This window comes from Stomoxys calcitrans, chromosome 1 (genome assembly GCF_963082655.1).
Source record: "Stomoxys calcitrans chromosome 1, idStoCalc2.1, whole genome shotgun sequence".
In the NCBI taxonomy this organism is placed as follows: domain Eukaryota; kingdom Metazoa; phylum Arthropoda; class Insecta; order Diptera; family Muscidae; genus Stomoxys; species Stomoxys calcitrans.
This window is the reverse complement of record NC_081552.1, coordinates 33,385,040-33,399,686: the sequence shown is the minus strand read 5'-3', so window position 1 is coordinate 33,399,686 and position 14,647 is coordinate 33,385,040. Positions and strand designations below refer to the sequence as shown.

At 34.8% G+C, this 14,647-nt stretch overlaps 1 protein-coding gene across 2 annotated transcripts in view; it reads left to right on the top strand.

Annotated features, from left to right (window-relative positions):
- The window catches only part of LOC106093809 (venom dipeptidyl peptidase 4), a 638,446-nt gene that overhangs the window by 72,364 nt on the left and 551,435 nt on the right, over nt 1-14,647 (top strand). For both annotated transcript variants that reach the window (XM_059360849.1, XM_059360848.1), the window contains exon 2: nt 11,605-12,349. In XM_059360849.1, coding sequence (XP_059216832.1) covers nt 11,849-12,349 — 501 coding nt within the window. In that variant the 5' untranslated portion in view covers nt 11,605-11,848. The remainder of the gene's footprint in view (nt 1-11,604; nt 12,350-14,647) is intronic.

Below are 14,647 nucleotides of genomic sequence, written 5' to 3'. Positions count from 1 at the left end.
ACTCAAGACATCGGCGGGACCAACACAGCTGTAGCCAAAACCAGAGTCGTCATCGAGAGAGGGGGAGATATTGAAGCCATAGAAATTGGGATCAACTGGGATCTGTGGGACATTAACAAAGGCATCATTAACCTCATTGATGTCCATGTTGAACATCTATTAGTATCTTCCCCAATCCCTATGTCTCAAAAAACCTTCCAAATTCTCTTGGAGCCTATTGCAGAAGAAAAGGGTCTGTAATAGTAGTTTTTCTTGGCTATCTTAATCAACTTATTGACGTGGTCTCTTGCTGAGCGAAAGGCATCATGTACCGCAGGCGTCCTGAAATGTCTCCACCTGCGATGTGACATATTTCTCTCGTGAATAGCCGAACGAATATCCCGGGAGAACCACAGTTTCATTCTGGAGGGCATTTCTCTAATCTTGTGTGGAATCGTAAGTTCCTGTAGGTCATGGATAGAAAGTCAGTTTGTTAATCGATAGTTTCCATACGAAATATCAGATCCCAGTCGATAAGCACAGCATTCAAAAGCAAACAAGGAAAAGGCGTTTAGTTCGGCCGGGCCGAACTTTGGATACCCACCACCTCGGGTATATATATATAAACCACCTTTCATCAAAATTCGGTGAAACTTTCATACCTTATGCCCCATATCAGTTATTGGACCGATTTGGACCAAATACTAATCTGAACCATATTCGGCACGGATGTCGAAAGCCTATCATAAGTCACTGTGTCAAATTTCAGTGAAATCGGACAATAAATGCCTCTTTTATGGGCCCAAAACCTTAAATTGAGAGATCGGTCTTTATGGCAGCTATATTCAAATCTGGACCGATCCGAGCAAAATTGAAGAAAGAAGTTGAAGAACCTAACTTAACTCACTGTCTCAAATTTCACCGACATCGGACAATAAATGCGTTTTTTATGGCCCCAAAACCTAAAACCTAGATATCGGTCTATATGGCAGCTTTATCCAAATCTAGACCGATCTGGGCCAATTGGCGAAGGATGTCGATGGTCCTAACACAATTCACTGTCCCGAATTTAGCAAAATCGGATAATAAATGTGGCTTTTGTAGGCCTAAGACCCTAAATCGGAGGATCGGTCTATATGGCAGCTATATCCAAATCTAGACCGATCTGGGCCAAATTGGCGAAGGATGTCGATGGTGCTAACACAATTCACTGTCCCGAATTTCAGCAAAATCGGATAATAAATGTGGCTTTTATGGGCCTTAGACCCTAAATCGGAGGATCGGTCTATATGGCAGCTATATCCAAATCTAGACCGATCTGAGCCAAATTGACGAAGGATGTCGAAGGGCCTAACACAACTCACTGCCCAAAATTTCAGCAAAATCGGATAATAAATGTGGCTTTTATGGGCCTAAGACCCTAAATGGGCGGATCGGTTATATGGGGGCTATATCAAGATATAGTCCGATATAGCCCATCTTCGAACTCAACCTGCTTATGGACAAAAAAAAGAATCTGTGCAAAGTTTCAGCTCAATATCTCAATTTTTAAAGACTGTAGCGTGATTTCAACAGACAGACGGACAGACGGACGGACATGTCTAGACCGTCTTAGATTTTTACGCTGATCAAGAATATACATACTTTATAGGGTCGGAAATGGATATTTCGATGTGTTGCAAACGGAATGACAAAATGAATATACCCCCATCCTTCGGTGGTGGGTATAAAAATTATATAGCCAATGTTTCCTTCGAGACAAACCCACAATATCTGAAAATTTTAAGAAAATCGTTTCAGCCAAGTATCACATAGTCATAATGGGTCTAATGGCGTGATGGAGGGGTGCCGTGACCTATACTTCGATCTGATTTTGTATGGCAGATTCAAAATCTACTCCCAAATATCTTTCATTTCAGCCACATATTGAAATGAACATCCAATATGTCTGTTTGGGGGAGTTTTGCGGTTGGGGCGGCCCGATGGGTACTTAGACTCAAATTTCAATGCCATAGTATTCTTCTCTTCAATACCTTTCATTTGATACCTATATTGTTCCGATCGGTCCACTTTTGATTTTGGGTTGTGTTTTTGGCAAAAGGGGGAGGGTCCGTCCCCCTTTCGATACCGAAAAAATTATATAGCCTATGTTTCCTTCCAGACCAACCTACACAATATGCGAAAATTTCGGAAAATCGGTTCTGCCGTTTATGCGGAACAAACTAACCGATTCACATATATCCGTGATTGGCTAATGTGCCCATTTTGGGCGTTTTTGTGGGGGTGGGGTAACCCCTTATACTTCGACATGAATTTGTATGCCAGATTCGTTATCTACTCCCGCATAATTTTCATTTGATACCCATATTTTCCTTGTCGGTCCACTTTTGATTTTGGGTGGTGTTTTTGGGGTAACGGTGGAGTGCCCGCCCCTTATGTTACCATATTCGTAATCTACTCGTCAAATAAACCTATTTTAAGGGGTTTTGAGGCTGTGGCGGCCCCCCAGGTACTTGGACCCAACTTTGTTTATGAAATTCGTACTCTACTCTTTAATACCTTTCATTTGAATCCCATATAGTCCCCATCGGTCCACTTTTATATTTGGGTAGTACTTTTGGGGTAAGGGGAGGGTCTGCCCCCCCTCCTGATATCAAAAAATTATATAGCCTATGTTTTCTTCCAAACCAACCTACACAATCTGTGAAAATTTCAAGGTAATCGGTTCAGCCCTTTTGAGTCTATGCGGAACAAACAAACAAACCGACAAACACAAATTCAACTTTATATGTAAGATGTTTTAAAAGGTTGTCACATTTTACTAAAATATTTATTTTCATACTACTACCGCCATCTATATGTACAATAAAATACTGAATTCATAATGTCTTAGAAAATGCATTGACTACAAATCTTGTCGTGTTGATCGAGATTTTTCCTCATACAATATAAAGACATCTTTGTTTAAAAACATCTTGCCTTCAAAATACCAATATTTCCCAATTTTTAACTTAAACATGAAATAAAGTTTCCATTCAGATGCACACATAACCACCTTTTATTTCATATGAAAAAGGGAGCCAGGACACCATATTTTCGTTCTCCTTTGTGACATAATCAATTCGTTTGTGTATATTATAAGCAAATCATTGAAAATTAAAATAACTCATACGACCAGTAGGAGGATGTGCACACAAGGATGGGAATAAAGCCAAAAATATGCGTTTTTAGTCGAGCTAAAAACTTGGCAACAATATGTTCAAAATCCGTTCTTTTTTTCGAAAACAGAAATTATTTTTTTCTTATTTTGGGATAAGATTATACTTTCTCATGCGGTTTACTTATATTTTGTTCATTCCTTTCAAAAAAACAAAAAGAACAAAAGAAGATCCCTAATATGCAAATTATTATGTTTTTTTTTTCTTTGGAAGAACCACTTTACTTTCACCATGCGCAAAAGGAAACATAAAGTACTCGCTCTGTACATTTGGAATATTACAAAAAAAAAAAAAAAAAAAAAAATCGTATAATTAATTTGTATAACCTTCGTTATAAATGTTTAATTTTAATATACATTTGCTCAAAACTTTCTCCAACAACCCTCGTATTTCATCTTCTTTTCCAGTAAAAAAACTTAAATTATAAAAAAACTACCACAAACAATAAATTAAAGTCCCCATAAAATAAGTGTTACAATGATTGTACAATTCAAGGAACTCGCCTAACTCACTTAAATCTTCTTGAACGATGACAAAGGGATTTCACCCAAATTGCATTGAACAATTAGTGTCCACTCAAGAAAAAACAACTGAAATCATTAGCGAAAAATTAGTAAAAAGTTTTCAACTTTCAATGTCTTTAAGGTGCAACCATTTTTCCCAGTGACATACAAAAGGCAAAAAGGCCAACTGATGGTTTCGTTTTTGGAAACAAAAAGCCAGAGCTTTAGCAGAAATACATGTTTTTTGTTTGCATTTGTCACCTGGCAAGTCATTGAAATATTTTTTTCGTTTGTTTGTTGGAAAGCAAAAACAATTTTGTTATAATAGAAGATAAGTCAACATTTGGCGATGCAAAATGCCAAGGAAATTGCAATGCCAATTTCCGTGGCTGCACCTTGGTGATGGTAACATAGATTTCTTGAGAGATGGCAAACCAAGAGATCTTAAGAATGAAACAAATGTGTTACAAAAGAAAAAAAATGTGTTTTGAAGGTGGTGGAATTTGCTCAACTGAACAAAATGGAGAATATTTTTGGTTATATGTCTCTAAGGTACGAGGAAAGCAAACCATGCATGATGTAGGGAACCACAAATGGTTCAGAGTACCATGTAAGGTTCTGGGATAGGTTAATGCGAGTGGGAACCAAGAATGGTATGAGAACCATGTAAGGAAACCATATATGATTCAGGAAACCAAAAAATATTCAGGGTGCCACGTATGGTTCAGGGATAAATTAATGCAAATGAACCACAATTGTTTCTGAGAACCATGTATATTTCTGGGAACCATGCATGGTTCTGGTAGCCATGTATACTTCTGGGTGCTATGTATGGTTCTGGGAACCATGAATGATTCTGGAAACCATGCATAGAAAAGTATATGGTTCCAGGAACAGGATATGGTTCCACGAACTCTGTATGGTTCTGGGAACCATGTCTGATTCTAGAAGGCATGCATGGTTCTGAATTGAATTGAATTGAATTGAATTGAATTGAATTGAATTGAATTGAATTGAATTGAATTGAATTGAATTGAATTGAATTGAATTGAATTGAATTGAATTGAATTGAATTGAATTGAATTGAATTGAATTGAATTGAATTGAATTGAATTGAATTGAATTGAATTGAATTGAATTGAATTGAATTGAATTGAATTGAATTGAATTGAATTGAATTGAATTGAATTGAATTGAATTGAATTGAATTGAATTGAATTGAATTGAATTGAATTGAATTGAATTGAATTGAATTGAATTGAATTGAATTGAATTGAATTGAATTGAATTGAATTGAATTGAATTGAATTGAATTGAATTGAATTGAATTGAATTGAATTGAATTGAATTGAATTGAATTGAATTGAATTGAATTGAATTGAATTGAATTGAATTGAATTGAATTGAATTGAATTGAATTGAATTGAATTGAATTGAATTGAATTGAATTGAATTGAATTGAATTGAATTGAATTGAATTGAATTGAATTGAATTGAATTGAATTGAATTGAATTGAATTGAATTGAATTGAATTGAATTGAATTGAATTGAATTGAATTGAATTGAATTGAATTGAATTGAATTGAATTGAATTGAATTGAATTGAATTGAATTGAATTGAATTGAATTGAATTGAATTGAATTGAATTGAATTGAATTGAATTGAATTGAATTGAATTGAATTGAATTGAATTGAATTGAATTGAATTGAATTGAATTGAATTGAATTGAATTGAATTGAATTGAATTGAATTGAATTGAATTGAATTGAATTGAATTGAATTGAATTGAATTGAATTGAATTGAATTGAATTGAATTGAATTGAATTGAATTGAATTGAATTGAATTGAATTGAATTGAATTGAATTGAATTGAATTGAATTGAATTGAATTGAATTGAATTGAATTGAATTGAATTGAATTGAATTGAATTGAATTGAATTGAATTGAATTGAATTGAATTGAATTGAATTGAATTGAATTGAATTGAATTGAATTGAATTGAATTGAATTGAATTGAATTGAATTGAATTGAATTGAATTGAATTGAATTGAATTGAATTGAATTGAATTGAATTGAATTGAATTGAATTGAATTGAATTGAATTGAATTGAATTGAATTGAATTGAATTGAATTGAATTGAATTGAATTGAATTGAATTGAATTGAATTGAATTGAATTGAATTGAATTGAATTGAATTGAATTGAATTGAATTGAATTGAATTGAATTGAATTGAATTGAATTGAATTGAATTGAATTGAATTGAATTGAATTGAATTGAATTGAATTGAATTGAATTGAATTGAATTGAATTGAATTGAATTGAATTGAATTGAATTGAATTGAATTGAATTGAATTGAATTGAATTGAATTGAATTGAATTGAATTGAATTGAATTGAATTGAATTGAATTGAATTGAATTGAATTGAATTGAATTGAATTGAATTGAATTGAATTGAATTGAATTGAATTGAATTGAATTGAATTGAATTGAATTGAATTGAATTGAATTGAATTGAATTGAATTGAATTGAATTGAATTGAATTGAATTGAATTGAATTGAATTGAATTGAATTGAATTGAATTGAATTGAATTGAATTGAATTGAATTGAATTGAATTGAATTGAATTGAATTGAATTGAATTGAATTGAATTGAATTGAATTGAATTGAATTGAATTGAATTGAATTGAATTGAATTGAATTGAATTGAATTGAATTGAATTGAATTGAATTGAATTGAATTGAATTGAATTGAATTGAATTGAATTGAATTGAATTGAATTGAATTGAATTGAATTGAATTGAATTGAATTGAATTGAATTGAATTGAATTGAATTGAATTGAATTGAATTGAATTGAATTGAATTGAATTGAATTGAATTGAATTGAATTGAATTGAATTGAATTGAATTGAATTGAATTGAATTGAATTGAATTGAATTGAATTGAATTGAATTGAATTGAATTGAATTGAATTGAATTGAATTGAATTGAATTGAATTGAATTGAATTGAATTGAATTGAATTGAATTGAATTGAATTGAATTGAATTGAATTGAATTGAATTGAATTGAATTGAATTGAATTGAATTGAATTGAATTGAATTGAATTGAATTGAATTGAATTGAATTGAATTGAATTGAATTGAATTGAATTGAATTGAATTGAATTGAATTGAATTGAATTGAATTGAATTGAATTGAATTGAATTGAATTGAATTGAATTGAATTGAATTGAATTGAATTGAATTGAATTGAATTGAATTGAATTGAATTGAATTGAATTGAATTGAATTGAATTGAATTGAATTGAATTGAATTGAATTGAATTGAATTGAATTGAATTGAATTGAATTGAATTGAATTGAATTGAATTGAATTGAATTGAATTGAATTGAATTGAATTGAATTGAATTGAATTGAATTGAATTGAATTGAATTGAATTGAATTGAATTGAATTGAATTGAATTGAATTGAATTGAATTGAATTGAATTGAATTGAATTGAATTGAATTGAATTGAATTGAATTGAATTGAATTGAATTGAATTGAATTGAATTGAATTGAATTGAATTGAATTGAATTGAATTGAATTGAATTGAATTGAATTGAATTGAATTGAATTGAATTGAATTGAATTGAATTGAATTGAATTGAATTGAATTGAAATGAATTGAATTTAATTGAATTGAATTGAATTGAATTGAATTGAATTGAGTTGAATTGAAATGAATTGAATTGAATTGAATTGAATTGAATTGAATTGAATTGAATTGAATTGAATTGAATTGAATTGAGTTGAATTGAAATGAATTGAATTGAGTTGAATTGAAAATATCGGATTTTAATGTCAAAAATAATTAAAGCAATTAGCACCTTGTTTGTAAAGTTTATTGTAAGTCAATACCATGTTTAATCGGTTACATTAAGGTCTATAATTTTTCTGTGTGAAGCATATAAAATTCGCATTTTTTATCCCATTTCGTTGAAATATAAATAGATCTTTTACTTATGTTAAACTTCTCTGCACCTGAATCGAATATGGCGAAGATCGGCCTATTTTTATACCCATCACCATAGGATGAGGATATACTAATCTAGTCATTCTGTTTCTTGATCATCTCATCGTTCTGAATCGATCTAGCCATGGCCGTCCGTCCATCTGTCGAAATCACGATGGAGGTCTAACGCGTAAAGCTAGCCTTTTGAAATTTTGCACAGATACTTAATATCGATGTAGATCGTTGAAGATTGCAAATGGGCCATATCGGTTTAGATTAAGATTTTGCACCCATATAAACCGATCTGCCGATTTGACTTCTTGAGCCCCTGGAAGCCGCAATATCTTATTATACTTATAGAACGATCCTAATCTCTCAAAGCCTTCAAAATGTTTAGTTTTATAGTGAACGTTTTGGGCTAATCTGCTTCAGTAGTTTGATGATTTTTTCATTGTTGCTCTCAAACTAGTTTTATGAATTTAACAGGTTATTGTTTGTGTCAGTCTATTGATTATAAATGACTTTTATTTCCATAAAATTTTACGCAAACAAACTTAAAACATTAAGCAACTATAATTGTTAAATATTTCAAAAAATAAATTTTGACCAATTTTTACGAAGAAACATCTACCTTCTGTTTAAATGATATCGCTAATTTCTTCTTCGTACTTAATTAAGATCGATCGAAAATCCGTTTTGATTGAATTGTATCCAACTATTTTCGTATATGCTCATAATTTCCACCATGTCTTTACAAGTCTTAAAGCTTGGTAGGTAGAACTAAAAATCAGAAACACGAAGAGATTTCTGCGTTATTGCAGTTACAAACTTCTTTCTTTCTTTGCCCACTAATTGATGTCAAATGATAGCGGCAGACGTAAATGTAATATATTACTTGCTCTCACAGATAAAAGTTAACTGGCTAATATTATTTTAACACATTTCCTCATTTAAATGTCAATTGAAATAATAAAACGTGAATTAAGAGAAAATTGAGAGGGAATTATGTCTTAGAAAAATGTTCTTTCGGAGCAATTTTTTATAAAAAAAAATGTTTGGCAAGAAAATTCCATGAAGATTTTGGCTTAAAGAAACTTTTAATAACTTTACGTTTAAAAGTATCAAAAAACATTTGTCTTTTGAAAAAATTACATTGCATTTCGGTTTATAAAAAAATTTCATTAACGCATTAACGATGGCAAATACCCAAGAGTAGAACTGCCTTAAACACCAAACCGATGGCTTTGGTGCAGGCACATCCTCCTGCAGAGACAAAGAAGGAAATCTGGTAACTGACACAGATAACATGCTGAGGATATGGAAAGAACATTTTACCAAACTGCTAGTATCCGATGTTGGCGGCGTAGAGGATACCGCAGAACCAATCCCTGATGATAATATAGAATGTTTACCTCCTAGTCAGAATGAGGTCCAAGTAGCAGTAACCCGACTAAAGAACAACAAGGCAGCAGGAGCCGACGGTTTACCCGCTGAACTATTTAAGACCGGAGGCGACACGCTGATAAGGCGTATGCATCAGCTTATCTGCGCAATCTGGCTAGAAGAACGCATACCCGATGATTGGAACCTCAGCATACTATGTCCCGTACACAAGAAAGGAGACAAGACGGAATGTGCCAACTACAGAGGAATAAGTCTCCTCCCCATCGCATACACCTAAACCTAAAGTCAATGAGATAATTGGGCCCTATCAATGCGGTTTTAGACCTGGTAAATCCACCCTAGACTAGATATTCACACTGCGCCAAATCCTGGAAAAGACCCGAGAAGGACAAATCAACACCTACAACCTCTTTGTCGACTACAAAGCCGCCTTCGATACACCTTTACGTTCAAAGGTATTTCAAGCCATGTCTGAGTTTGGTATCCCTGCAAAATAAACAAGACTCTGCAGGATGACACTTGCTGATACGCGTTTCTCAGTAAGAATAGGATAGAATCTCTCCGAACCATTTAATACCAAACGAGGTTTCAGACAAGGAGACAGCCTATCGTGTGATCTCTTTAATATCCTGCTGGAGAAGATTATACGAGATGCAGAAGTGAATAGATATGTCACACTAATCACAAGAGAGCACGGAAGTAGTTACTTCAGCCTTTGAAAGAATCGAAAGAGAGTCAGTGAAAATGGGTCTGGCAGTAAATGGAGATAAGACGAAATGGATGGTCTCCACTCCCAAAAAGCCTTGTACAACCGAGCAGATAAAGAACATGGAGAAAGTTGGGAATCACAACTTTGAGATAGTCAGTAACTTTATCTACCTTGGCACCGCCGTAACCGAAACGAATGACACCAGTTTTGAGATAAAGCGAAGAATAATACTGGCAAACAGATGCTACTTTGGACTAAGTAAGCAGTTTAGAAATAAGGGCATCTCTCGACAGACGAAGACTACACTTGACAAGACACTGATACTACCCGTGCTGTTATATGGTTCTGAAGCATGGGTACTTGTGAAAGCAGATGAGGCAGTGCTTGGAGTATTTGAGAGAAAGATTCTTCGTAAAATATATGGACCAGTTTGCGTTAACGGAGAATATAGGCAACGTATGAACCACGAGCTGTATGACGACGATAGCATAGTTACACGCATCAAAATACAACGGCTGCGTTGGCTAGGTCATGTTGTCAGAATGGATGAAGAAGCTCCAGCAAAGAAGTCTTTTGAAGGCAAACCCGGTGGTACACGCAAACCGGGAAGACCAAAAGCCTGGAGGAAAGATCAAGTTGTGGGACATACCTCGAAACTTGGTGTCAGAGATTTTAGAATGAGCGCAGAAGATCGAGGCGTTTGGAACGCTATTCTACGTTCGGCTAGTGGAAGAAATATTCTGTCATAGCCAATTAAAGTAAAGTAAATTAAGAACTGCCTTAGAAAAATTTTAGCTTGAGTTAGGAAAGAGGTATCTTAATTAATTTGGATTGGTGTAAAATGGACGAGTGACACCAGTTTTGGGAGAAAATTGGCTTGTCGAATGTCGGCAATTTTTTATACCCCTCAAATCAAGCTAAAAAATATCTCAAAATTCAACCTTTCAAAATCGAGATATCGGTCTATATGGCAGCTATATCATAATCTAGACCAATTTGGGCCAAGTTGCAGAGAAATGTCGAAGAGCATAACCCAACTCACTGTCCCAAATTTCGGGGAAATCGCATTATAAATGCGCCTTTTATGGGGCCAAGACTTTAAATCGAGATATCGGTTTATATGGCAGCTATATCCAAATCTGGACAGATCTAAGCCAAATTGAAGAAAGATGTCGAAGGGCCCGGGGGGCTCCCCCTAGCTACGTCTCTGATGTGAGCTATATTATAGACCAGACCGTACTTAGCTCAGTTCCTGGAAGTCATAACAGGACACTATGTGCGGGGGCTCAAGAAGTCAAATCGGGAAATCGGTTTATATGCGAGCTATTTGTAAGTCTGAAACGATATGACCCATTTGCAATCCCCATCGATATTAAGTATCTGTGCAAAATTTCAAGCGGCTAGCTTTACGCGTTCGACCTCTATCTTGATTTCGACAGACAAACGGACGGACATGGCTAGATCGAATCGCAATGCCGAGACAATCCAGAATATGTATACTTTATGGAGTCGCAGATCAATATTTCGACTTGTTACGGAATAGAATGACTAGGTTAGTATATCCCCATCCTATGGTGGCGGGTATAAAAATGAAACAAATTCCTGAAAACGTCTAGTCCTAGATTCTTCTCTGTATTTTTAGTTGAAATAAAATTTTACTAATAAAACCATACAAAATTTATCTGCACGTGTTTGTTTATTTTGCTTTGTTGTTTTGACTCTCTGCTTAACATTCTTCTCTTTCGTTTTTTTTTCTTTGTATATTCTCTTTACAGTGCTGTTATATTTGAATGATGATGTGAGGTGAACAAAAAAGCACGTTTTTGCGGCACGTTTATAAAACCAATAACTGCAGTTTATCACAAGTCCAAAATCAATCGAAGAAGAAAAAAATCTTAAACCAAGTGAAACACAAACACATATAACTAAACATTCGTCAAAGTCACAAAACATTGCTTATCTGCATATCCTTCTCTAGAACAAAACTTCATTTTTCTTAAACAGTGGTCTTAGAATACCATGAGTACCACTTGGATGGAAGCATTGCATGCCAAACATCATACCGAATCTGTTAATTCCCAAAATAAGTCTAATAATCGAATGCCTGGAAACAGACGCTCTCGAGCCTCCCATAGCAGTGACAAAAATTCCTCATTCTTATTGGGTGGAATGCCAATTGTAAGTGCTTCGGCTGCCTCTTCGCCAGCAGGATTTTTTCAAAATTTATTTGAATCCGACAAAGATTCCGTTCATTACGTGGCCCTAAATCAAACAGATATTGAAAAGGCTGAACATATACAGGCAGTTGAGGGGGATCGCAAGAACGGTGCTGCTGCTGGTGAATCGGACAGTGAAGTAGAGCTAAATTCACATTTAGAGAATATTCGTGACAATAGCGGTAGTAACAGCAGCAGTAGTGTTGAGGATTTATTTGTAACCAGGGCCAAAAGAAAACAGCGTCGCAGAATGACACGCCGAGGAACATATTTGATGCGAGAGAGTTTCGACAATATAAGACAGGTGAGTCCAGACAAAATAAATATTTTAAATAAAAATTTTAATTTCTATTGGGTTGCCCAAAAAGTAATTGCGGATTTTTTAAAAGAAAGTAAATGCATTTTTAATAAAACTTAGAATGAACTTTAATCAAATATACTTTTTTACACTTTTTTTTTCTAAAGCAAGCTAAAAGTAAAAGCTGATAACTGACAGAGGAAAGAATGCAATTACAGAGTCACAAGCCGTTGAAAAAATTTTTCAATGCCGACTATATGAAAAATCCGCAATTACTTTTTGGGCAACCTAATATAATTAAAAAATTGATTAAAAATAAATTTTTATTTAATAATGAAGAGGTAATAATTTTTATACCCACCACCGAAGGATGGGGGTACATACATTTTGTCATTCCGTTTGCAACACATCGAAATATCCATTACCGACCCCATAAAGTATATATATCCTTGATCAGCGTGAAAATCTAAGACGATCTAGACATGTCCGTCCGTCTGTCTGTTGAAATCACGCTATAGTCTTCAAAAATAGAGATATTGAGCTGAAACTTTGCACAGATTATTTTTTTTGTCCATAAGCAGGTTAAGTTCGAAGATGGGCTTTATCGGACTATATATTGATATAGCCACCATATAGACCGATCCTCCAATTTAGGGTCTTAGGCCCATAAAAGCCACATTTATTATTCGATTTTGCTGAAATTTGGGACAGTGAGTTATGTTAGGCCCCTCGACATCCTTCGTCAATTTGGCCCAGATCGGTCCAGAGTTGGATATAGCTGTCATATAGACCGATCCTACGATTTAGGGTTTTAGGCCCATAAAAGCCACATTTATTACACGATTTTGCTGAAATTTGGGACAGTGAGTTGTGTTAGGCCCTTCAACATTTTCCGTCAATTTGGTTCAGATCGGTTCTGATTTGGATATAGTTGCCATATAGATCGATCCCCTGATTTAGGGTTTTAGGTCCATAAAAGCCACATTTATTACACGATTTTGCTGAAATTTGGGACAGTGAGTAGTGTTAGGCCCTTCGACATTCTTTGTCAATTTGGCTCAACTCGGTCCAGATTTGGATATAGCTGCCATATAGGCCGATCTCTCGATTAAAGGGTTTGGGCCCATAAGAGGCGTATTTATTGTCCGAAGTGGCCGAAATTGGGGACAGTAGGTTAAATTAAGCCCCTCGACATACTTCTGCAATATGGCACAGATTGGTTCAGATTTGGATATAGCTGCCATATAGCCCGATCTCTCGATCTTAGGTTTTGGGGTCATAAAAGGCGCGTTTATGGTCCGATGACGCTGAAATTTGGGACGGTGAGTTGTGTTAGGCCCTTCAACATCCTTTTTATATTCTCCACCATAGGATGGGGGCTATACTAATTTCGTCATTCTGATTGTAACTACTCGAAATATTCGTCTGAGACCCCATAAAGTATATATATTCTTGATCTTCGTGAAATTTTATGTCGATCTAGCCATGTCCGTCCGTCCGTCCGCCCGTCTGTCTGTCGAAAGCATGCTAACTTCCGAAAGAGTAAAGCTAGCCACTTGAAATTTTGCACAAATACTTCTTATTAGTGTAGGTCGTTTGGTATTGTAAATGGGCCATACCGGTCCATGTTTTGATATAGCTGTCATATAAACCGATCTTGGGCCTAGACTTCTTGAGCCTCTAGAGGGCGCAATTCTTATCCGACTTGAATGAATTTTTGCACGACGTGTTTTGTTATAATATCCAACAACTGTGCTAAGTATGGTTCAAATCGGTCCATAACCTGATATAGCTGCCATATAAACCGATCTTGGGTCTTGATTCTAGAGCCTCTAGAGAGCGCAATTCTAATCCGATTGGAATGAAATTTCGCCCGACATGTTTTGTCATGATATCCAACAACTATGCCAAGAATGGTTCAAATCGGTCTATAACCTGATATAGCTGTCATATAAACCGATCTTGGGTCTTGACTTCTTGAGCCTCTAGAGGGCGCAATTCTTATCCGATTTGAATGAATTTTGGCACGACGTGTTTTGTTATAATATCCAACAACTGTGCTAAGTATGGTTCAAATCGGTCCATAACCTGATATAGCTGCCATATAAACCGATCTTGGGTCTTGACTTCTTGAGCCTCTAGAGGGCGCAATTCTTATCCGATTTGAATGAATTTTGGCACGACGTGTTTTGTTATGATATCCAACAACTGTGCCAAGTATGGTTCAAATCGGTTCAAAGCCTGATATAGCTGTCATATAAACCGATTTGGGATCTTGACTTCTTGAGCCTCTAGAGGTCGCAA